We start from the raw sequence: 23,928 nt of genomic DNA, 5'->3' as shown, positions 1-23,928 counted from the left end.
TATGGCAGGAGGGATGTGATTAAAGTTCATGGCCTTTTCTGTGGCTTTGTGGGGACCTGAAGGGCTTTGATCTGTTTTGGTTCCTGCTCTGTCAACAGTCCTGGCTTTTGGAAAAAATCATGCTGAAGCCCTGAGTCAGGCAGGAGCTGATCTGGGCTGGAAAATCAGGCCCTGGCCAGACAGGCACCACCTCACCACCCAGGCACAGCTGAGCAGGAAACCAGGTGTGCTCTCTTTAGCCTCCCCACTCTCAGGAGGGGTTTCCTTTGTGTGCAGGGACAAAGAGCTGGGCTGAGGCTGTAGGGCATACTGAGCAGAGCAGTTCCAGACCTCGGTAAGAAGCACAGGTCTGTGCAGCAGGGCTGGAGAAGCTTCTAGGCTTGAGTGGTCTTTGAGGAGCTCCATATGAAGTATTTTCTGTGAGTACTTTGTGGCTTTAAGCACCTTCCAGACCTGTGGGGAAGGCCCTTGGCGGCGGTGTGCTGCACACCCACTGCGGGTTGTTGCACTGCCGCTGGCCCCCAGCTATGGGCACTGCAATCTCTCCCAGGTATGTGCGAGGAAGCAGACTGTTAGGTGGCCAAGGGTATGTCCTTGGGCAGAAACGAGCCACAGTATGTCCCTGCTGTAGCTGCAGAGGTGCAGGCTGCTGTGCTGTCACCAAGCAAACGTCAGGATGCTGCGAGCTGCTTTATTTTTAGGTCTTTGTGCTGATCAAGTGCAAGCTTTGCAGTGTGCCTGAGCTGCTCAGCTTCCCTGGAGCACATCCCCATCCTGCTTAGCATAGCTGGGTTTGGAGTGTCTGCTGTGCCTTAGAGGTTGCCTTCTGGCCCTTGGTGCCTTCAGAGAAAGGAGAGGTGTTGCATCAGTGGTTGCTGCTGATGGAGGCAGGGTCTGGGTGATGGGAGATGAGCAATAAGGACGTGTGCTCCTGGTTGGGGGTGTTCAGGGTGTAGAGGGGGGCTGCAGCTGGGGATTTTACTAGAGAATGGGGGGTGACCAGCAATCTGCATAGCCCCACAGTGCTTGGGTCAGAGCTCTGCTGCTCTGGGTGTTTGTGCTGGTGTGGTTTGAGGGAGGTAGGTGGCCTCTGCAATGGCCTATCTGCTCTGCAGGAGAGGTGGCAGAGCTCTCGGGTGAGCACTTTTTTCTCTAGACTCTCCTCTGCATCTAAGAAAACAACACAGGCATTAACTTCCCATCAGAGACTGATGCAGGGAGTCCTAAAGCCTCCCACCCCAGCAGCTGCAGCCAGAATGGTCCTTCCTGTACTGGCTCACCTTCCTTCTCCTCTGAGGAGTCAGTTTCCTTCTGGGGCTTTGGCAGCAGGATCCGGATCCCTTTCTGGAGTGAGAAGGTGATGACTGTGTGGTCGCCTGGAGAGGGAGAGGAGATGGAGTGGCACTGTGCTCTCTGAAGGCAAATATGGGAGGGCAACACAACCCAACAGGCAGAATGGTTGAGCAGAGATGCGAGATCTTGACTTTGGAGGGCTGCAGGGCAAGGGTTATGTGCCCAACCCCACTCTGCTGCAGGGTTGGAGAGTCCTCGGTTGGAGGCTTTAGGAGGAGGCATTTGCAGAGATGGGGAGGGAGCTGTGGACACTGGCACAGGTTGTCCAGGGAGGTGGTGGAAGTCACATCCCTGGAGGTTTTTAAGGCCAGGCTGGATGTAGCTCTGAGCTACCTGATCTAGTGTGAGGTATCCCTGGCCATGTCAGGGGGATGGGAACTGGATGATCTTTGAGGTCCCTTCCAACTCTCACAATTTTGTGACTCTGTAATAAATAATACTGATAAATTGTTATCTTCTCAGGGCACATTTGGCCTCTGCATGATCCCTCATGAGAAGATTTGAGCCCATCCTTTAAAGGAAGTGCTTTTCATCCCCCAGAGCAATCTAATCTGCTGTGTTAGGAAGGCTGGTATTCCTGGGCTTCCAGCTCTAGGGTGGGGATTGGCTTCTTTCTTTTCCACAGAATTCAATTCCCTGGCAAGTTTGGCTCTTCTGGTCATTGCAGGTGTGACAGGATGAGAGGTGTTGACTTGGGCTCCTCGATTCAAGAGAGATGTTGAGGTGCTGGAAGGTGTCCAGAGAAGGACAGCAAGGCTGGGGAGGGGCCTGGAGCACAGCCCTGTGAGGAGAGGCTGAGGGAGCTGGGGGTGTGCAGCCTGCAGAAGAGGAGGCTCAGGGCAGAGCTCATTGCTGTCTGCAGCTGCCTGCAGGGAGGCTGTAGCCAGGTGGGGTTGGGCTCTGCTGCCAGGCAGCCAGGGACAGAAGAAGGGGACACAGACTGAAGCTGTGGCAGGGCAGGTTGAGGCTGGATGTTGTTAGGAAGTTGTTGTCAGAGAGAGTGATTGGCATTGGAATGGGCTGCCCAGGGAGGTGGTGGAGTGGCTGTGGCTGGAGGTGTTGAAGCCAAGCCTGGCTGGGGCACTTAGTACCATGGTCTGGTTGACTGGGCAGGGCTGGGTGCTAGGTTGGGCTGGATGAGCTTGGAGCTCTCTTCCAAGCTGGTTGATTCTATGAAGTCTGATTTTTAGGTGAGAGAGGAGGAGGAAAGCCTTCCCCAGGAGGGTGGAGTGACACCGGAACAGTGCACGGCTGAAGTGCTCAGAGCCAGGCTGGATGGGCTCTGAGCAGCCTCCTGTAGCAGGGAGCGTTTCTGCCGACGGGAGAGCGCTTGGGACGAGACGATAAAGCCTCTAAGGTCTCTTCCGCCCCAGCGGCCCTGTGGTTCCGTGTGCCCCCACGCAGACGCGCCCGCGGCTTTGCGCCCGTGCGGTGTGCCCAGCGCAGCAGCAGTGCCCCCCCCGCCGTGCGCAGCGGTGCCACAGTGCCGCCTGCTGGCGGCAGACGGAGTGGGCTCCGCTACCCCCTGCGCGCATCGCGTCCGCGCAAAGAGCCACCCGCAAGAGCAGAAAAGCGAGGCGTGGGCCGGAGGAGGCTTTCCTGGCGTGGCCAGCATCTTCCCTAGCAAATGTGGTGCCTCTTAAAGGCAACGCCTTCCTCCCCCGCTGGAAAGCACGGCCCGCGGCCTGGGGTCAGCGGGTCACGGGGGAAGGGGGGATGAAGGCAGAGAAGCATCCCGAGCAGAAGGCAGCATGGGCATTAGCACAGCCCGAAAGGGCAGCTGGGCCCGGTTTGCAGACTGCCTTGCTTTGCTGTTCTTTGACAGTCGAGGCTGCCTGTGACTGACAGGTGCTGCCAGCCTGAGGTGCACCCTGTGGGTACAGCTCTGCCCTACCAAACCATGATGGCATCTGCCCTTCCTACTCAACCGGGCTGAATATGCCAGCCATGCAGGCTAGGGCAGGAGGGATGAGGCAGCTCTGGGAGATCATGCATCTCTTCCCAAGCTCACCACCCAAGATGAGGGATTTTATCTGCCCACCTCTGGTTATTTATCCCTATGAGGTGCTACTGGGAGCTGTAGCTTTGTCACAGTTGTCCCAGGGACAATCACTGCAGGATTTATGTCCACGTGAGAAGGATTGCAGTCTTTCCCACACCTCCCTGGCTGTCTTTCCAGAGCAGTAGCATCTCAGTGCAGTCTCACTCTGAGGCTACGTGTAGCAAGTATGGGCTGTGCTGCTTGGGCTGTGGTGGCACTGCCCTGACCATTAGAGAATCAACCAGGTTGGAAGAGACCTCCAAGCTCATCCAGTCCAACTTCTCACCCAGCCCTATCCAATCAACTAGACTATGGCACTAAGTGCCTCATCCGGTTTGGGTTAAAAAGGGCTTTTAGTGATCACTTGCAGTCAGCAGGGACATCTTCAACTAGACCAGGTTGCTCAGAGCCCACATCCAACCTGTCCTGGAATATTCCTAGGGATGAGGCATCTACCACCTCTCTGGTGGCAACCTGTGCCAGTGTTTCACTTCAGATGCTCTTTATCCATTTCCTGAAGACCTTAACCAAAACATCTTCATCCCAGATAACACAGCAGGTAGCTCCTGTGTGACACAACACTCCTGTCTGTTTCTAGCTGGGAATATACATGTGATGGGTTGGGGGATTGTCTGGTGTGGTTTTGTTTGATTGGTTTTGGGCTTGTGTGGTTGGTTGTGGTTGTTGTTGGTTGATTCTGGGGGTTTATTGTTTGTTTTGGTGGCAAGAGGCTTTTGGATTAAAACAACTATGCTTGAGAAGGCTCCATAACAAGTTAGAGATTCAAGCTGAATGTTTCATGTTTTCCAGGGGACTACCCGAGACTTGATGTGGCCCTGGACAGCCTGATCCAGTTGGAGGTGTCCCTACTAACTGCAGCAGGGCTGGACAAGATGACCTTTGAGGGTCCTTTCCAACCCAGTGCAATCTGTGAGTCTGCATGGGGTGGTTTGAGCTAACAGACGTGGCTTGGCAGACTGGGAGCACACCAGAACAGGGGTCTGGTAGCTCAGCTTGGTTGCAGAGCTGCAGCTCAAGCACCTGCCTTGTGGGTATCAAAATCCTAGAATTCTGCTGATTTTTAACCAGAACTTGACAGTGACAAGTGACAGGGAGCAGAACCGTGGCTTGCTGACACCCACTCGACCGTCAAAGCAAGATTAGTATGTGCCTATTTTGGTTCCCCTTTTAATCAAAAATCAATTAGGCAATTTCCAAATGAATATTCAGTCCAGGAACTGTGCTGTCAGGCAGACTGACAGCACTTAGCACCGATTTCTTTGTGCTTTTCAAGAGTTATTCAGGGTACTGAAACTAAACAAGTAGATGAGGAAGGAAAAATATCTTTTTCTTTCCCCAGAGGTGTCCCAGTGGCTGCTGTCTCAAACCCTGGTGAAGCTTATTCTCTACTTCAGGTGTGCAAAGTATCTTATCTGTAATGCCACTGAGCCTGGCATTGGGCTGCAAAGGTCTTCTCCTTCTGCCTACAAGGGCCTGTAGTAATAGATGGAGGGGCAATGGTTTCGAGCTAGAGAAGAGCAGATTGAGATTGGGTGTCAGGAATGAGTTCTTCAGCATAAGGGTGGTGGAACACTGGAACAGGTTGCCCAGGGAGGTGGTTGAGGCTTCATCCATGGAGATATTCAAGGTGATGCTCGGCAAGGCTCTGGGCAGCCTGATCTAGCTGAGGATGTCCCTGCTGACTGCAGAGGGGGTTGGACTGGATGACCTTTGGAGGTCCCTTCCAACCCAAACCATCCTATGATGCTCCTGCTCCCAACTGACTTTCAGCTCAACAGATGAGTTGCTTTGTTTCTGGCTTAGGGGGTGTGTGAGTACTTTTAACTTGGTTATTGATGTGAACACGAGTTATGCAACAGCTCTTTGCTCAGGAGGTCTCTGCATCTGCTTCCCTGTTCCCCAAAGAAAGATCTGAAAACTCACTGGGCAATTTTGGGTGAATGTGGTGAGATGCCTCCTTTTCCAAAGTGCCTGCACCACATACACCCTCAAGGCTGGGTGGAGGAAGAAGTTTGCTTCTTTCACAAGGAGAGCCCTGTGGGAGACCAAGACCCCAAGTCTGGGCATCTCTGTTTGGAATAACAAGCCTGAAGACAAATGTGGTGCTGAGGGACAGGCACTCTGCTTACCTGGACTGTACATGTCAGATGATTTGGAGGAGACTCTTGTGCTGGGCAAAGAGGTTGGCACCTTGTCTGTCGCAGACACCCTAAAGCTCCTCATCACCTTCCAGTGGCAGAACCTGCGTGAGACATATTGAAGATGGCAAACCTCCAAGCAGACATCTACAGCAGAGCTCCTGGGGAGTGTCTCAACTGCACTGTCTTCATCATGGCAGAGGAACGAGTGGATGGAAGGCAATGGATGGCATCCCCAGAGTCTCCCCTACCTTAGTGGGGCAATACAGACCTTCTCCAGAAGTGCATCAGGATGGGGAAGATGGTGACCTTGGCCCTATGGTAGAGGGCACGGTTCAGTATCCCTTTAGAAGATAAGCTCCAGATGAATTTTCTCTCTTCTTCAGAGATATTTACCTGGTCACAGAACAGACCATGCTTAACCAAAGCAGTTTGTGGTGCCCCTGGTGTGACCCAGTGGCTTGATCCTTCCCTGATCCTGCCTCGTGTTAGCAGTCTCTGAGGAGAGCTGCCAGTTACATGCTGGGTGGCCCAGGCAGAGGGTAGGATCTGCCCTGGATTTCTGTGGGAAACACTGTGCTTTCCAAACGGAGGACAGGCAGAGAGGGGGGTGCAGCAGGGAGGGGCTGGTAGTGATATTAACCTCTGCAGCGTGAAAGGACTGAATTGGTGATGAGCAGAACCCATTCTGGTCCTTCAGCCTGGCACTTCTCCAGCAGGTAGGGGTTTGCACCATCTCCCTGTCCACATATTTGCTCTCAGTCTATCTGTGTCAAGTGCTAGCATGGGCCTGGTGCTGGATCAAGTCCCATCCCATGGAGCCTAAGTGGAAGTCCCAAGCTCCAGAGCATACTCTGAAGCTTCACAGCATGCTTGGCTGGAGCAGATCCAAACCTTTGTCTGGTTGCCCTTTCCCCACAACCACTTGCAGCTGTGCTGCAAGGGCCTTGAGCAATGAGCAGCCTTCATCCTTCCTGGGAGGGTCCCAGCACCTTACCCGCAATCTGGGGGGAATGTCGGAGCTCAGGAAGAGTTTGCTGATGATGGCAGCTTTCTTTTTGAGGAAGGCAACTTGCTTCCCTGTCTGCATGTTGTGGGCTGCCTGAGCTTCAACTGAGTCAGCCAGACTGGAAAACCTGCAAAGGCAGCAGGGGTCCTGCTCTGAGACAAAGCTGCTAAACTAGACAGTCACTGTCCTCTCTTAGCTCCACCTTTAGCTGGTCAGAAGTAGCAGTCCAGGAGGTGTGGAACAGTGAAACAGCTGTTATGGAAAGCCACTTCCCTCTTCTACTAGCCTCAAGGTCATGGCACTCAGGTGGGGTATGTGATGTTCAGCCTTCTTCAGGCCCCAGGTATGGGTGTGTGCTGATTGAAGGGCTGTTGTGCTTTGGGCATGGCTTGCCAGGTTGGCAGATTTGCCAGGGAATTGGACTAGGTCAGTTGAGAAATGTCAGAACTGGCATTGCAGGCACAATGTTAGATTGCTTCGGACTATCAAAACAAAAGTACTCGTAGGATACCCAAACCCTTGGCCAGGGAACTCTTTCAGGCTGCAGTGGAGGGGGCTGTGGGCTCCAGAAGTAGGTAACCATGAGTAGATTAGGTGTAGAGAGCTATGGGGTGAGACTTTGGTGCACTGTATGCTGTAGTGTGATGCCCAGATGCTGGCCTTGCACAGAGGTGCTGAGAGAAGGTCGGGGTGCCTGCACAGACCTTAGTCTGTGCTAATGAATCCATGGGCCAGGTTTTATCCCCTGCTGAGAAACGGGCACTGCTCACAGGATGGCAGACCGGTGGTCCCTGAGCGCCCCGCGGACAGGGAACTCACTTGTCAATCTCCAGGTAGAAGCGGAGGTCATCCACGAGGAAGTTAACGGTGACGAGCTGCCTGTTAAACATGAGGCGTCTCACTGGTGCCGCTTTGTCCGCTGGGCTGCTGAGGGTGGTGCTGCTGCTCTGCCTTGAGCCCACCGGCACATCTGAGAGAGAAGAGGAGCTGCTGTGTCCTGCTTCTGCCAGTGCTGCCAGCCGGCTGATGCTGAGCTGCACCCTGCTCCTTCCGCTCGCCTCTGCTTGCTCTACCTGCCTCTGAGGGTCTTTCTAACCACTTGGACTGTGCCCTTCCTGCAGCAGGGCTTTTCAGCAAATTCAGAGGCACCCAGCATGGGATGTGCCCCCGACTTGGCAACCTGCTCTGCACTCCTGGAGTGCCGATGGTGGCTGTTTGCACAGGGGAAGGCCACAGTGCGTGTAGCTGTTACCCTGTCTCTCACAGAGGCTGCCAGCAGAGAATCAGAGCAGGAAAGGTTTTCAAGTGATACTTTCCCACGTCAATAGTCTCCAGCTTTTGCCATTTTCATGCCCAGGAACTTCTTGATCTAGATGGGGTTTCTGTGTACTTGGGTTTCTTTTCTAACTGCTTTTCCAGACTCCTCTTGAACCTGTGAGTAAACTTGCAGGACACACATCCTTTGGCAAGGCTCTCTGTAGCTATCTCCCTCTTGTATAGCAAACAATTTTCCTTGCCTTATTTTCTTGGCCTGTGTCCCCTTAGCTTCATTTAATGCCTCCAGAGAGAGGAGATTCAGACTAGGTGCAAGGACAATGTTTTTTACACTGAGAGTGGTGAAACACTGGCCCAGGTTGTCTAGAGAGGTGCCCATCCCTGGTAACATTCCAGGTCAGGCTGGGTGTGGCTCTGATCTAGCTGCAGGTGTCCTTGCTCACTGCAGGTGTCTGGATGACTTTTAAAGGTTCCTTCCAACCCAAACCATTCCAGGATTCTGTTAACTCCAGTGCTCGTGTGCAGACTTCTGCACAGCACTACCTGGCACCCCGAGGTACCTGCTCTTGATATGCCTCCAGCTGAGAGAGCTGCGGCAGCGGCTGGGAGCTGACCCACAGCTTTGCTCCGTTTGCTTCTCTGCCTAAAGCTGGGGCTGGGCAGGCAGGAGAAGGGGCTGGCAGGGATCGAGCCGTACTTTCCTCCTCGTTTCCCAGTTCTCGGCGGAGAAAGTCCTCGAACTCGGCGCGGCGCTCGGCGCTGTGCATCTCCCTGCGGAACTTGCAGAGGCTCCTGATGAGGTCGCGAATGGCGCACCAGGCGCTCCGCTGCAGGGACGCGGCACGGCTCGCATCAGCCCCGGCTACAGCAGCGGCCTCCCTTCTGGGCCCACTGCTGCCAGCTGGGGCACCACAGCCTGGCCTTGCCCGAGGGGTTGGTGACCCAGTCATCCTTCTTTTCTACCAGCTCCCAGTTACAGGGGTGGCCGTAGCTGATAGAGTGAATCACTTGGCCAGTTGTGGCCACAGCTGGAGAGGTCTGCATGGAGCAGGACTCCAGAGCCTCTAGCAGTGAGCCTTTATCAGCTACCTTTTTACAGGTCTCCAGATCTGAGCCCCATCACTTCATTTCTGTGAGCACCACCTGACCCACAGCATCTCCTCAGCATCTCACAGTTCTCCAACACAGTTCAATCAAGCAACTCACAGTGCTCCAAGAGAACAAGGGGACACAGCCTCAAGCTGTGCCAGGGCAGGTCTAGGCTGGATGTTAGGAGGAACCTCTTGGCAGAGAGAGTGATTGGCATTGGAATGGGCTGCCCAGGGAGGTGGAGTTGCCGTGCCTGGAGGTGTTCAAGCAAAGCCTGGATGTGGCACTTAGCACCATGGTCTGGTTGATTGGCTAGGGCTGGGTGCTAGGTTGGACTGGATGAGCTTGGGGATCTCTTCAACCTGGTTGATTCTATGATTCCTTTCTTGCCTGGACAACATCCTGAGCCTGCCAGCAGGGAAAGGCTTTCCTTACCAGCTTGTCTGTCCTGAGTTTCTCCATCCTACGCCGCAGATGAAGGTTAGGCTTATGCGTCTCACTTGGGGGGAACAAGTCTTGGTACTCTTTAAACCTGCCTCGTGGGAGATCAGGGAGAGAGCATCAAGGGCAGCCAGATACATGAGGAGGGCAGTGGTTTGCTGGGAGTGTGGCTGAGGGGAGCAGCTGAAGGATGCTGAAGGAATGGAACATCTCTCTTACAAGGAGGGCCTGAGGGAGTTGGGACTCTTTAGCTTGGAGAGGAGGAGACTGGGAGGTGACCTTATCAATATGTAAAGGTGAGTGCCAGGAGGCTGGGGCCAGGCTCTGCTGGGTGATGCCCAATGACAGGACAAGGGGCAATGGGTGGGAGTTGAGGCATAGGAAGTTCCATGGAGACATGAGGAGGAATTTCTTCACAGTGAGGGTGACAGAACCCTAGCACAGGCTGCCCAGGGGGGTTGTGGAGTCTCCCTCTCTGGAGATGTTCAAGATTCATCTGGATGCATTCCTGTGTGATCTGGTACAGGTGATCCTGCTCTGGCAGGGGGGTTGGACTGGAGGAGCTTTGAGGTCCCTTCCAGCCCCTGCTGTTCTGTGATTCTGTGACAGGGGTGCCCCTGAGATTGGGGTCCCATTGGACAGAAGGTCCTGGAGGAGGTGGGAGAACAGGCTGGATTCCCCTTCTCTTGAGATTGTCCTGCCAATCTGCAGTGTGTTTGCTCCTCTAGTCCAGCACCCTGAAAGCCCTGTAGTGTTTTGGTCCCCAGGGCACAAGTCCTGCTGGCCTTGCCCAGGTGATTGCCTCAGCAGTCTTGCCAGGGCCAGGCTCTGGGAGGGATTTCCATGCACCACCTGATACTGCATCAGGAAATGTTTGTCAGCTTGGGGAGGGATGGTTGTTGGGAAAGATGTGTTTGTGTGAGCACTGGGCTCAAGGAGGCAGCTTGGCCCAGGTGCTCACCATCGTTTCTCCATTGCTTTCTGGACAAGGACCTGTGCTGTCATCACCAGGGAGGGGCTGACTGCTTCGGCCTCGCGTATTTCACTGATGATAGAGGAGTCACAGTCCAGCTGCTCCTCTGGAAGAGAAGTAAGGTCACTGCCAGCTCCTCTGAGCTGCCCCTGGGCTGCCATGGCATCTCCGTCTGCCCTCCTTGTCCCATCTCTGCCTGCCCTGTCTGCCGAATGTCTCAGCCCTTTTCCTTTCTGTACCGTGCTGATTCCATACCTTGCCAGGGAAACTGTGGCTCCAGAGGAGACAAATGGGCAAGAACTCTCTCTGCCATTGCCAGAACTACATGTTACAGAATCATGGAACCAGTCAGGGCTGGAAGGGACCACAAGGATCAGCCAGTTCCAACCCACCTGCCATGCCCAGGGACACCCTACGCTAGAGCAGGCTGCCCACAGCCTCAGCCAGCCTGGCCTCAAACACCTCCAGCCATGGGGCCTCAACCACCTCCCTGGGCAACCCCTGCCAGGCTCTCACCACTCTCATGCTCAACAGCTTCCTCCTCACCTCCAGCCTGACTCTCCCACCTCCAGCTTTGCTCCATTCCCCCAGTCCTGGCACTCCCTGGCAGTCTCAAAAGTCCCTCCCCAGCCTTTTTGTAGCCCCCTTCAGATCCTGGAAGGCCACAAGAAGGTCACCTGGGAGCCTTCTCTTCTGCAGCCTGCACAGCCCCAACTCTTTCAGTCTGTGCTCACAGCAGAGCTGCTGCAGCCCTCTCAGCATCCTCCTGGCCCTGCTCTGGACACTCTCCAGCATCTCCACAGCCCTATTGCAATAGAGGCTCCAGAACTGGATGCAGTACTGCAGGTGGGGTCTCAGCAGAGCTGAGTGAGAGAATCACCTCCCTGGCCCTGCTGGCCACACTGCTGCTGCTGCAGCCCAGGCTCTGCTTGGCTTTCTGGGCTGCAAGTGCACACTGCTGGCTCCTGTTGAGCTTCTCATCCAGCAGCACCCCCAAGTCCCTCTCCTCAGAGCTGCTCTCCAGCCACTCACTGCCCAGCCTGGATTTGTACTTGTTGCAGGTGCTGCATGTGTTGGTCAGTAGCTCCTGGCAAATTTAGATCACCACCTTCCGTGAGCGGCAGTGAAAGGCCTCAGCAAGTAAATGCTTCGCTGGATGAGAAAGGACAACGACAGGTCCTTGCAAGAGGGTGTAAGATCTGCAGCCAGCAGCAAGCCCAGGGGAAGGAGGCTTTCACTATGAATGAAGTGCAGGGTCGGAGGGCACCTACCAGCTGGGATTTCACCATGGAAATAATTCTGGATGATGCTGCTGAGCAGGAATCTCTTTCTCTCGGGGCTGGTGTCTCTGACCAGCTTCTCCACAGCCATCCAGAAGCGCAGCGGTTTGTCTGCACCACGCTCCTCCAGGAACTGCTTGAAGTACTGCAGGTGGGCAGGGTTGTGCAGTACTTTCACAAAGTGCCTGCAGAGGAGGAGACAGCAGGAGATGTGGCATCTGTGCCACCTGTGGCTGGAACATAGCACAGCTGGGACCTGTGTGCTTGCTTCTCCAGCAAGAGTGATGATTGGGTGATTGGGGACTTGAGCATCTTCCCTGCAAAGAGAGACTGAGAGGAGATGTGACCAGTATGTACAAATACCTGAGGGGTGGGGGTCAAGGGGCTGGGGCCAAGCTGTCTTTGCTGGTCAGCAGCAATAAGCCAAGCAGCAACAGCTACAAACCGGGACAGAGCAGGTTTCACCTCGACATGAGGAGAAACTGCTTTAGAGTGAGGGTGACAGAGCCCTGGAGCAGGCTGCCCAGAGAGGTTGTGGAGTCTCCTCTTCTGGAGACTTTCCAAACCTGCCTGGATGCATTCCTCTGTGGACTGCCCTGGGTGATCCTGCCTTGGCAGGGGGACTGGACTTGATCTCTGGAGGTTGCTTCCAACCTCTAAAGCTCTGTGGTTCTGTGAGTGAAGCAGAGCCAGAAGCACGCAGATGAGTGGGGTGTGGGGCATGGGGTCTGCGCAGCAGATGGATCTGTGAGGGCACTGGTGGAGCACAGCCTCCCTTGTCTGTCTTGCCTATAGAATCCTAGAACAGGTTAGGCTGGAAAACCATCATCCACCAAGCCACTGGGAACCCGGGGGGGTTCTCCTGACGAGTTGTTTGCTTTCTGCTGTAGGTGCACCTGCCGAGCAGCTTCAGTGCTGTACATCCACAGCAACTGCTTTTGGCTGAAGAGGAGGCTTCATCTAGGGACTTAAGAAGGAAATAGGTCTTTGGGTCTGGCATGGAGACCTCAGAACCTGCAGGTGGCTTGGCCAGCCCCATAGAGGCCAGGGGAGAGAGGCAGGTAAGGATGAGGCCCCCGGGAGGACTTGTGGAAGGAGGAGGCTGTGAATGAACGATTTGCCACTGGATGGCAGAAGGCTTCATGCATTTGGCTGACGAGAGGCTGTTCTGGAGCAGGAAGCCCTCTGCAGCTGGCAGCTCAGGGAATTAGTGGTTAGTTGTAAAGCCAGAGGATGTTTGCACTGAAAGACCCAGCAGAGCTTTGGAAAGCCAGAGCTGGGAGCAGGCTGGGACTCGGGGTCATGTCTGAGGTCTCTCCAAGTGTAGCTCCTGAAAGTGGCATTCGCAATGAACACACAGTAAGAGCTCACGAGAGGCACACACTAAGAGCTGCTCCTGCTCAGAACTCATGTCCTGATTACCACTTATATCCCAAAGTGGAGCCGTGAGGACTTGCCTCACCTCCTGGGAACACTCCTGACATGCATTGGCTCAGTGAGCACACAGAGGTGGTCAGGGGTTAGTTGAGGATGAAGAGCATGCAGCGTGCACAAGCTGTGAGGAGTAGATCTCAGCCGTGGGGTTAGGTTAAAACGTTTTGCACCTCCCCTCAGCAGTTCAGACCCAGAGGCTGCCCATCCTAACACCTGAGAGGACCCAAGGATGAAGCAGGGAGCAGTGGCACTGCAGGGCAGCTCTGGGGAAAACCTGCTCCCTGAAGATGCGAAGGTAGCAAAGCCCAGCGAAGCCTTGTGCTGCAGTGCCAGACCTGGGTCTTGTAGAGGGCTTCTCTACTGGAACAGGGGCTGGTTCTCCCACAGGAACAGTCCTCCTCTTGCTCTTCTCAGGTTCAGTGGCTGTAGGGATAGAACAGGGTTGGCCTCCCCCTCAGGTGACAGAAGGAGTCTGCTCACAGGTGTTCTGAAGACAAAGGAGCCCAAAGAACCCCGAGCTGTGCCCAGAACCACCCTGCTGATGGTGAGCCTGGCTTAGGAGATGCTGGCTGCTATGGGTGCAGTGTGATTTCATGCCCTTGGCATCTGCTTCACAGTAGTCTTCCCACTTCCAACTTCCCTGGCTGGATCAACACCCTGAAACATGCCTTTCAGAGGTGGCTTGGCCTCTCCCTCCCAGAGATGTTCTGCTGCATGAAGGGCTGCAAGCAGGGAAGATCCCTGCTTGTCCAGCGGCCCAAAGCTGTGCTGCAGCACCTTCGAGACCGTGAAAGCTGTGGAGCCATTGTGCTTCTAGCCTGCTGGGGCTGAACTCACCGAGTGCTGGGCTTTGGAGACCCAGATGCTCCTCCTCTTTGCCTGGGCTATCCACATCCAGTGAGGGTTTCTGAAGAGCCAGCACATCTGGATGGAGTGAGGATGCCACCTTCTGGGAGTCTGCATCAGAAGTCAGGTCTGATAATGTGTCCACTCCTCCTGGCTCTCACAGCCCCTCAGCACTTTAAGTGCTCTGTGGTGGTTGCCAGTCCCCTTGCCCTGTCCCTTCTCTGCCCTGTTCCCATAACACTGCACTTCCAGGTGCAACTGAGGCCCCACGAGCTACCACTGGTTGCTACAAGTGGGAGTTGTCACTGTCAGCAGGTGCTGAAAGACCTGAATGTCTCTCAAAAGAGAAGACAAAACTGAGGTTTTTGCACCAGCAGGGCCAGTCCTAGTGCCCACGGGGGAAGGTCAAGGCGTGGAATAGGACTGACTGTGGCAGTTGCTGGTTTTGAGGTTCAGTTGCTCTGCTGCAGCAAAGTCTGGTGAGCCAACCCAGTGCAGGGACCACAGAATCATTAAGATTGGAAGAGACCTTCAAGATCAAGTCCAGCTGTGACCCAACTACCATGACCACTAAACTACATCCTGAAGTGCCACATCTCCACGCTTCTTGAGTTCTACCTCCCTGGGCAACCTGTTCCAACCTGTGGCATTGGGTTCCTCTGGTACTGGCAGGAGGGAATTTGGCCCACAAGTCACTGCCAGTGCTTGGGTTACAGCTCATGGCTCCCAGACACCTTGCCCAAGCTGCTCCACGATGGCCATGTGCTGTCAGCCATAGAGCAACATACCAAAGCCAGTGGCCACCACCGGTGCAGGATGTGTGCTGTGTCGCTGTGAGCCCTGGCAGAAAGGCAGAGCTGCCTCTTACCTGTCCTGCAGAGAACTTCCACCTCTGCCAGGAGGAAGCCCCCTTTACTGAGGTCCTGAGTGGCCAATAATTGCCAGTGCTCAGAGGAGAGACCCTCCAAGTCCCTTGTGCCATGCAAGGCCTGGCTCAGCTTCAGGGACCCATTCAGTCGCTGGAAGAGGAGGAAATGTTCCTCTTTCCCAAGGGCATGGCCTTGCTCCTCAGGCGCTGGGGCACTGCTCTGTGGAGACTGCAGTGAGAAGAGCAGAGGGTGACTGCACAAAGCACACACTCCTGCACTCTGCCAGACAGGGTGGCTGCATGTTGTACTGTGTCTTGGGGCACAAACCTGCCCTGCTCTGCCTTAGATTTCACCCAGGTGGTTTAAAGCTCCATGAGCATGATGCTCAGCATAGACCTTAAGCCTCCCTGTGAAGCTGCCTGGCTCACATCTTCCTGCAGCTGGGAGGTACCAGGGATGTGCAGCAGGATCACAGGATGTTAGGAGTTGGAAGAGACATCCACAGATCATTCAGTCCAATCCCCTTGCCAGGGCAGGACCACAGAATGCAGTGCAGGTCACACAGGAACCCATCCAGATGGGTCTTGAAAGTCTCCAGAGCAGGAGACTCCACAACCCCTCTGGGCAGCCTGTGCCAGTGCTCCAAGACCCTTACAGTAAACAAGTTTCTCCTCACATTGAGGTGGAACTTCCTGTGGTGTAGTTTATATCCATTGCCCCTTGTCCTGTCACAGGGCACACCTGAGCAGAGCCTGTCCCATCCCTCCTGACACCCAACACTCAGCTATTTATAAAGGTTGATTAGATCCCCTCTAAGTCTTCTCTTCACCAGACCAAACATCCCCAGGTTCCCCAGGTGGCCTAGACAACAGCTTGGCAGCAAAGGTGGCAGCTTTCCTAAGAGGTCCACATCCACCCAGGAGGGCTGCAAACAACCCTGAAGGTGTCTTCAGCACTAAGGTAACCTTGTGTGCTGCCTTGGTTGGCTGCTATCCTTGGGAGCAAGCCCTGCCAATTTTCTGAGCAACTGGTGTCAGTGTGGTGAGACCTGAGAGGAGCTTGGCTTGAGGGATGATGCCTGTGGAGAGTGTGGCCTTGATGCCTGCTGAAGTGATAACTGCACTGCCAGACCAGGTCTGTGCCCTGAGGGATGATTTCCCTGATGAGATGCTTCAAGCCCTGGGCAGTTAACTCACAGCCCAGAGCATTTCACAGATTGAGGCCAAGATCTGCCAGGTGACTTCTCCCACACCAGCTCTTGCTGACTGAGCTGCTGGCATTTCCAGGAGCTAGGGTCTTTGGGGACAATATCCCTGACAGCCTCTCCTTGCTATCTCACGGCTGAGCTCCTGGTTTTATATTGCAGTCTGGGGGAAAGCCTAATGGTTGTTTGGAGTCCCATCTGTATTCATCAAGGTTGCATATGCAGGCTGTGCAGGAAGCCAAGCAGGTAGGATGCTTGGGGAGGGGGCGTTCAGTCCTTGAGGATGCTCCCAAGTGTAAAGCTTGTGAGGACACATTTGATGTGTTCATAAACAAGTGGGATTCCCACTGCCAGGAGGGATAATGCTTCTGGAAGATGACTCTGAAACCATCTCTTTACACAGTGGGGAAAGAACAGTGGAAAACTTGAGTTGGTTGAACCATAGAACGGCTTGGGCTGGGTGAGAAAGCACCGTGACACACCCCCCCCCAGCAGTCCTGCGGGGCTGGGGATGTGTGTGTGTGTCCCAGCAGGTCCTGCTGCAGGCAAGGAAAGAAAACAGGGCAGTTGATTCCCAGGAGGACTTTGCCCATGAGGCAGTGTGCTTGCCTGCTACTGGTCTCACCTCTGTCTCCCTTAATGATGACTCTGAAGTGTCTCCTTGGGTTTGGTTTTGCTCTCACAGGGCATGCCTGCAGTGTGACTGATTTAGGGGGTGCTGCAGTGGAGGTCCTGAGGATGGTGACTCTGGGTAGCTGGAGCATCATGCTGCAGCAGCACTGGTTGGAGGACACTGGGATGCTGGACCACTGCAGCTAATGCTGGACTTCTCCCTCCCTCTCTCTAGTTTTTCATATTTCCACTGCTTGAACACCCCTAAGGATGCCCAGAGCCTCTGTGCTCCTCCACATTACCATAAACTGAAGGAAGGTCCTGTCATCAGCAGCCAGGAATTCCTCATAGAAGCAGCAGAGCACCTGAGGAGGAACAGGAGTGAGTGCTCAGTTAGTGCTCCAGCAGCAGCCAGCACCCCTCAGACTGGCTGTGCCCTGAGGCTGCAGTGGTGATGGTAGAGGCAGGTCCCACCTCACTGAGATGCCCAGGACAGATCTGCCAGGAGATTTACACCCAGGCTGATCGATTGGGTCACTCAAGGGGTTGTAAATGTATTTTAGTCACATCGTGATGGAATCAGGGTCTGAGATGGCTACTGCCTTGCCATTCCATGGCCCTTGGCGTGTACATGTAACAACTGAGGCCACCAGCTGCTAGATAATTGCTCATCTCTGCTCCATTGGCCAGCAAGCCAGTGAGGATGCTCCTGTGCACTGATCTGGTGCAGCCTGGTCACAGGTTCCAGCAGCTGTGAGATTTTCCCCTTCCTAGTCTCTTTCCATCTTTATTTTCCAAATACCTCTCCTCTTAAACATGGCCAAAGCCCTCACACCAGCTCTGGAGAGTGCCTGTACCTTCCACCCTCACCACTTCCAGCACTGCTCTCTACCTTGCAAATCTCCCTCTGGGCTTTGAAGATGCAGGGGGAGAACTCTCCACACATCAGATGTTTCTGCAAGCTCCTGACAGTCCTGGTCCCCAGGGGAAGGTGCCCAGCAGTGCTCCCTTCCAGGTAGGTCTTGCATATCCTCTCCCCAATCAAATGCCGCAGGAAGAAGCTGTTTTCTTTGCTGGGGTCCAGCGCCACAGGCAGAAACTCCTCCAGGTCATGCCAGAGGTCCAGGAGAAGAGCCTCCACGTAGCAGTGCTGGTGCCACAAGAAGTGCCTGAAGGGCCGTCCTGCACAGCTGTCTGCACGAAGGGCCCAAGGAAGGAAGCTCCAGGTCTTGGCTGACTTCCTCGGGGATGGCAGCTGGACAAGGGGTGCAGAGGAATGCAGATTACAGAGGATTCTCCCTTCATGGAGGCCTTTCAGATGAGGGACCCACTCTGCACCGGGTTCAGGGCCATTGGGAGAGGCTGCCCCTCGGTTGTGTCCAAAGGCAGCTGATTTAGTTGGAGCAGTGCTTGCAGGGTGCTCTGGCTGCTGAGGAACCCATCCCAAAGCGTTCTTAACCAGCTGAGATTCCCCTGTGCTCCCAGCTGGCCCTGGCTGCCTTTCTGGCTGCACCCAAAAAGTGGGCATCTTCCTCTCTTGGAAGTCTCTTTCCTCCTTGAGCAGAGCCCAGATGTCTGCTTTGGCCTTCTTGCTGCAGTAGGGTCCTGACAATCCCTGGCTTCTTTTGATGTGCATGGTGAGGAGATCCTCTGCAGAGCCCGAGGGCTCCTGCCAGGTGCCCCACGATAAACGCTCCTGATACTCCCGCAGCAGAGGCTGGCACGATTTCTCTTTCTCCATGCTCATCTTGCAGTGGATGAAGAATTTAGGGAGCCAGTAACTCTGAATTGTAAAAAGAACCCGTTCCTGCATCTTGCTTAGGATCTCCCTCCTGGTGCTGATGGGCTGAACAAGTCCAGCTTTCAGCAGGGACCCTGAAATGGATGCAGGGGATTTTGATGAGGAGATGGCTCCATGTGGATCGTTTCCTAGCCAAACAAAGCTGCTGATGGTGTTTCATCTCACTCAGAGCACCCAGGAAAGCCCACCTTGCTGGAAGAGCACTGCTCATCCCCAGCTCCCATGCTTCTTACCAACGATGGTCCTGCAGAGTGTGATGACACTGGAGCCTTCACGCAGGTGAGTGGCTTTCAGCTTGTGCAGTAAGGACAGGTGGAGGTCCCTCTGCCTTGCATCTGACTCATCAAGCTCCAGGAGCCTTTCGGTGGTGAGCCAGAAGTTGGTCAGCTCCTCACCTATGGATCAAAGAAGGGACAGGAGTCAGACTCCACGAAAGCCCTACTGCTGAGTGGAGCAGCCTGCTTTTAAAAGGCAGCAAGAAGGGAAGATTGCCCAGATGGAGTGAGGGTACAGTGCAGAGAAGAGGCAGAGTAGTGCCCTTTCTGGGGCTCATCTTCCACAGCTCTAGCTGGGACTGCAGTATCCACTGTCCCTCTGCTGCTTACCCGCATGCCCAGCTCAGTGCTGCTGTCCCACTGGCCAGCTTGCCCCAGGCTGGCTGAGAAGGGGCTGCAGTGTGTCCTGTGCCCACCTGCTGTTCCTTGGATGAAGGCTCGAAAGTGCCACATGCCCTGGCTCCCACTGATGCACTTCTCCAGCAGCCACTGGTCTGCACTTTGCCAGTTGAGCAGTTTTGCTGTCAAAAAGAGTGCAGAGCATGACACTGGGAGGTGCATGCAAGAGTGGTCCTCCAGACCCCACTAGCATTCCCCAGCCTTCTTGACAGAGCCTGCAGATGACAGCCATGCTGTGAGCCAGGAGACCAACAAACCACACTGAAATGGGAGTTTTGGGCAGGGCTGGAGGAGGCACACGTGGTGTTGGCAGGGACAACCTGCACAGGCTGGTGGCAGCCTGCCCAGCTGTTGTGCTCTTCCCCTGTTCTTCCCCTTGTGGTACATCTTTTTGTCTCCTTCTGCCTGCGTTTGGAGCTTGGCCTCAGTCTCCTTCAGCTGAAAGTTCAACCCACTGGAGAAGCAGCAGCAGTGCTCTCGGGAACAGCAGTGGAGCAAGCCCTGAACTGCTTATTCTGGGGCAATGAAAACCTGCCACAGCTTTCCTTCCAGTGGCCTTCCCTTGTGCTGAAACGTGGGTTGACAAAGCAGTTGGCTAGGCTGAGATGACTCATTTGAGGGGGAAACTGAGCACAGCTCACACTTGCTGCTGCTGAGACTGACCACAGCACAGCCCTGTTTTTGCAGTCTGAAATGCATCAGACAAGGAACCTACGGCAATACACCGAGAGAGCTCTGGGCACCCTGCATAGCTACAGACCCAAACACCAGGACCTTGGTTTAGCATGCCTGAGGATGCTCTCCAGCCCTGCTCGACCCCTGACCTGCATGGAAAGCCTTGCTAAGCAGCTTCTTTCAGCTCAACGCCACGGAGGCAGCGAGCCTGTGCTACCAGAGCTGTGCCTTAAAGCCCCACTTGCCCTGTGAAAAGCCCAGGATCTGCTGCATCCCTACAGACAGGACCTTCAGCGCCTTTTTAGCCCGGAGCAGAGGCAGGCACCCAGGTGGTGACAGCCCCAGCCAGAGGAAGCAAAGCCACTCTGATTCCCTCTATGCTGAGATGACTCACCTGCTTCCCCCGACCGAATGAAACCCAGCAGCTTCTGGCAGAGGACGAGGTGGAGGCACAAGCTGGATTTGCAGAAGGGAGGCAGGCGGTGCTTTTCCAGCCAAGCCAGCAGAGCCGCGGGGCTGGCATCCTGCGAGGCAAGCCCCACCACCCACGAGAGGATCAGGCTGTGAGCAAGGAGCCATCTCTCGCCTGGGGATTAGGGTGAGTAGTGGGACCCTGCTATGGGAGGTGGAGAAGGCACCCTGGTGCTAGATGGTGAGGAAAACCATCTCCACGCTGGGAAAGAAGGGAGGATGCTGGAGCTATGTAGCTCCTGCCTGCATCCCTGCAAGCCCTGCATGCAAACCTGGGAGAGATAGTGCTGCATGGCTGCTTCTCCTCACAGCCTGCCTGCTATCCTGGAGCCCAGGCAGGAAGGCATGGCAGCTTGCTGACAGCACCGAGAAGAGCAGGTTCCCTTTTGCTATGGGACCTGAACACTGAGAGGAGCAGGTTCCCTGTTGTGATGGGATCTGAGCACCGAGAGGAGCAGGCTCCCTGTTGTTGTGATGGGATCTGAGCACCGAGAGGAGCAGGCTCCCTGTTGTTGTGATGGGATCTGAGCACCGAGAGGAGCAGGCTCCCTGTTGTTGTGATGGGATCTGAGCACCACAAATGGCACTCACAGATGTGGAGAGGGGGAGAGATGGGCCAATTTGAGGACCAACAGGACTTCATGCCTGGTGAATTCAGAAGGAATACAGGGCACAAAGGACTGATGTTCATATCCTACTTCTCTGCCACCACCTCCAAATATGAGGGCTGAATGGATCCCTTGAGCTGTATCAGGACTTTAAATAGCTTATGATCGTCCCAGGGCCTAAACCCAAAATGACACCTGTTTGAAATAACTCCCCAGCTGCAGGGACAGCAGAGGAGAGCAGCCTTGGCAATGAGAAATGGACTCTTTCCCTCCCCTGCCCTGCTCTCTTCCTCCCTTGCCACCCTCTTTGCAAGGGGCATTTTCTCACCAGGTGGCTTGGTAGCTCTGGCCAGAGGTCCCACTGGCCTGTGCTGCTGAAATAAATGGGTGTCTGGCCAAAAACCTGGAACAAAAGGAAAGGGGAGAGCTGAAAGAAAGGAAGGATGGCAGGGGAGCCCAGAGCTCAAGTGTCCTGGTTAGTCCTCACTATGGAGGAGGACAAAGTTTTCCCTTTCAGAGCTCTGTCTCCAAGATGAGTGTGCTCAAGTCTCCCTCATTTTCCAGCCTGAGTGTGGCATATTCCCAGTTTCCTGGGGCCTCAGGAAGTTCCTGGGCTTTTATGATGCAGAGCAGACTTACAGGAAGGTTCAGAAATACGTTGAAAAAGTCGACAAAAACCTCATCTCTCAGCAGAAGCCTCAGCTCCGTGGAGGCTATGGCTGCTGCAAAGGGAGACAAGAAAGTGACCTGGGCGTCACATTGCTGAGGGTGATGGCAGTGTGAATGAGAGGATGAGCTTGGAGAGAGACAGCTCTAGAGGACCTGTGGCATGTGCACAAGCAGGAGGGACAGTTAATGGAGTCTGGGTGCTCCCAGGTGCTCTGGGTGAGTGGCACAGGAAAGCAGCAGGTTCAGCTGCAGACAGGAGCTGGAAGGCAGCTCCTTTAAAAGCTAAGGTTTGTGGTAGCATCTGCAGGGCAGGAAAAGGAAGGTGTGGCTGGAGGGGCCCAGCTGTGGTCCTCTGCCTTCCCCAGAAACCAGGCACAAGCCTGCTGCCAGTGGCTGGAGCTGTGTGCTCCAGCCCCACTGCCTTGGTGTCCTCTCAGCTCGCTCACTCAGGTTCTGGTTGCACATTACCCCAAACTGGCAGGCACCATCAGGTTAGAGGCAGGCTGTGGCTCTGAGCAGAGTGACAACCATTGCAGGCCCCCACCCCACCCACCCAGGACATCGAGGCCATGTGCCACAGTCCTGTGAAGTTTTATTCGTGTCTGAAAGGTCTGGGTGCAGCAGAGGGAGATGGCACCAGCCTTCCAATGGGTGGATGCCCTTGGGAATGTCCACTCGTGTGAAAGCACAGCTGTGTCATAGGGAGGAGCCACAGTTCAGAAGCCTAACAGGACACCCCCTGCTGTCCTATTTGGGGTGTGCTTAACGGGGCTGAAGCCCTCAGCAAAGGTAACTCACCAGTGGCCATCATGCTGCTGTGTGCCGGGGATGCGTTCTGGAGTGTCCCGTTGCTTGTGACACGGTTGTCATGGTGAGCCCTCGGGATGGCTCGCAGAGCTTCCCTGCAGTCCTTCAGGGAAAAGTCACCTTTTAAAGTGCCACACTTAGTGAAACAAAGCCCCTCCCTCTTCCCCCACTTAGGTAAACTTCTTGCTTTCAATCCAGGTTCAGGTGGTGATGGAAACCTCATAGGAGATTGTTCTGCCTCAGCTAGAGCAACCTGAGACTTCTGGTTATCTGCCCTGCTTCATCAGAGCTTGCCTTGACAGCGAGCCTTGGAGACTCTCCAGGGGGAAGAGGAGAAAAAGAAGGAACCACAACTCTCTCTCTTGCAGCAGTGACCTGTTTGCCTGGCAGGAGGAGAAGTCTGCTCCCCAGGTAGGTATTTGATTCCCCTGTCCCTAATGCCATGGTGTCAGACCTGCCAGGGCTGCTGGTGCCCTCCAGGTTGAGGGCACTACTGCACCTGGAGTCTCTGATGTGCCTTGTAGTAGGGAATTGGGTCTGCTTCTCTGTAGTGGGAGGGGGAAGGGTTTTGTGGCCTGCTAAGAGTGTGGAGCAGAGGTTTTGTGGCTTCTCCTGCACCGGACATCTCTTCTATGCTTACCTAAGGTGGGGCTGCAGGGTGGACGCTGCCAGCCTTGCATTGGTAAGAAGCTCTGAGCTGTCTTGTTGTGGCCATCGACAGAAGGCAGCTGTGCTGTGCTGGGTGTCGTGGGCCCTCGATGTCGCTGCGGCCGCATCCCATCACCCGCACGGCAGGCTAAAGCGCACGCAGCGGTGCGCAGCGCGGAGCCGGTGCGGGCAGCGGAGGGGCAGAGAGCTGCCCGCGCCCAGCACGCCGCAGCAGCGGGGCCGCCGCACCAGGTGGCGCTGTCCGACCAGCAGCGGGAGCTGGCAGCGGCGGCAGCAGCGGGGCCGCGCATCTCCGCCGTGGGCTGGCCCCTTCGCGAACGGCCCCAAAGGACTGCTGGAGCTGGTGCGGGGGAGCTCAGGGTGACAGTGCTGTGCCGCTGGCCCCGGCTCACTCCGTCACCCCGAGCAAGCGAGCTCGGTTCTGTGCTGTCCTGCGCAAGGAGGGTGAGCGGTGCTACACGACAGGGCGGGAAAGCATGTTAGGGTCATGGAACTACTCGGGCTGGAAAAGACCTCGAAGATCATCAAGTCCAACGTTTAACTCAGCACTGCCAGGTCACCGCTGAACCATACCCCTCAGCATCATGTCTGTGTGCCAGAGATGGTGACTCCACCGCTCCCCTGGCAGCCTGTTCCAGGGCTCTTTTGCAGCAGAAATGGTTCCTAATATCCCACCTGATCTTCTCCCAGAGCAACTTGAAGCCACTTCCTCTTGTCCTGTTGCTTTGTTACTTGTGAGAAGAGACTGACCACCACCTGGCTGCAGCCTCCTCTCAGGGAACTGTAGGGAGTGAGGAGGTCTCCCCTCAGGCTCCTTTTCTCCAGACTAAACACCCCCAGTTCCCTCAGCTGCTCCTCACCAGCCCTGTTCTCCAGACCCTTCACCAGCTTTGTTGCCCTCTCTAGACCAGCTTCAGTCCCTATATGTCCTTCTGGGAGCGAGAGGCCCAAAACTGATCCCAGTATTCC

At 55.1% G+C, this 23,928-nt stretch overlaps 1 protein-coding gene across 1 annotated transcript; it reads right to left on the bottom strand.

Annotated features, from left to right (window-relative positions):
- Positions 1-865: 865 nt before the first annotated feature.
- Positions 866-23,249, bottom strand: RGSL1 (regulator of G protein signaling like 1). Its single transcript, XM_064148271.1, has 20 exons — positions 22,931-23,249; positions 22,282-22,410; positions 21,454-21,536; positions 21,143-21,217; positions 20,130-20,259; positions 19,078-19,182; positions 18,620-18,781; positions 17,478-18,460; positions 16,888-16,950; positions 14,708-14,997; positions 11,612-11,805; positions 10,329-10,446; positions 9,362-9,458; positions 8,535-8,664; positions 7,382-7,532; positions 6,551-6,689; positions 5,825-5,949; positions 5,545-5,657; positions 1,281-1,376; positions 866-981 (listed from the first exon to the last, which is right to left on the bottom strand). The coding sequence occupies exons 1-20, from the start codon at positions 23,247-23,249 to the stop codon at positions 866-868; spliced, it is 3,618 nt and encodes a 1,205-aa protein (XP_064004341.1).
- Between the last annotated feature and the right edge of the window lie 679 nt (positions 23,250-23,928).

The sequence above is a fragment of the Pogoniulus pusillus genome, chromosome 8, assembly GCF_015220805.1.
Source record: "Pogoniulus pusillus isolate bPogPus1 chromosome 8, bPogPus1.pri, whole genome shotgun sequence".
Taxonomy (NCBI): Eukaryota; Metazoa; Chordata; class Aves; order Piciformes; family Lybiidae; genus Pogoniulus; species Pogoniulus pusillus.
Note: the sequence above shows the minus strand (reverse complement) of the source record. Positions and strands in the feature narration are given on the sequence as shown.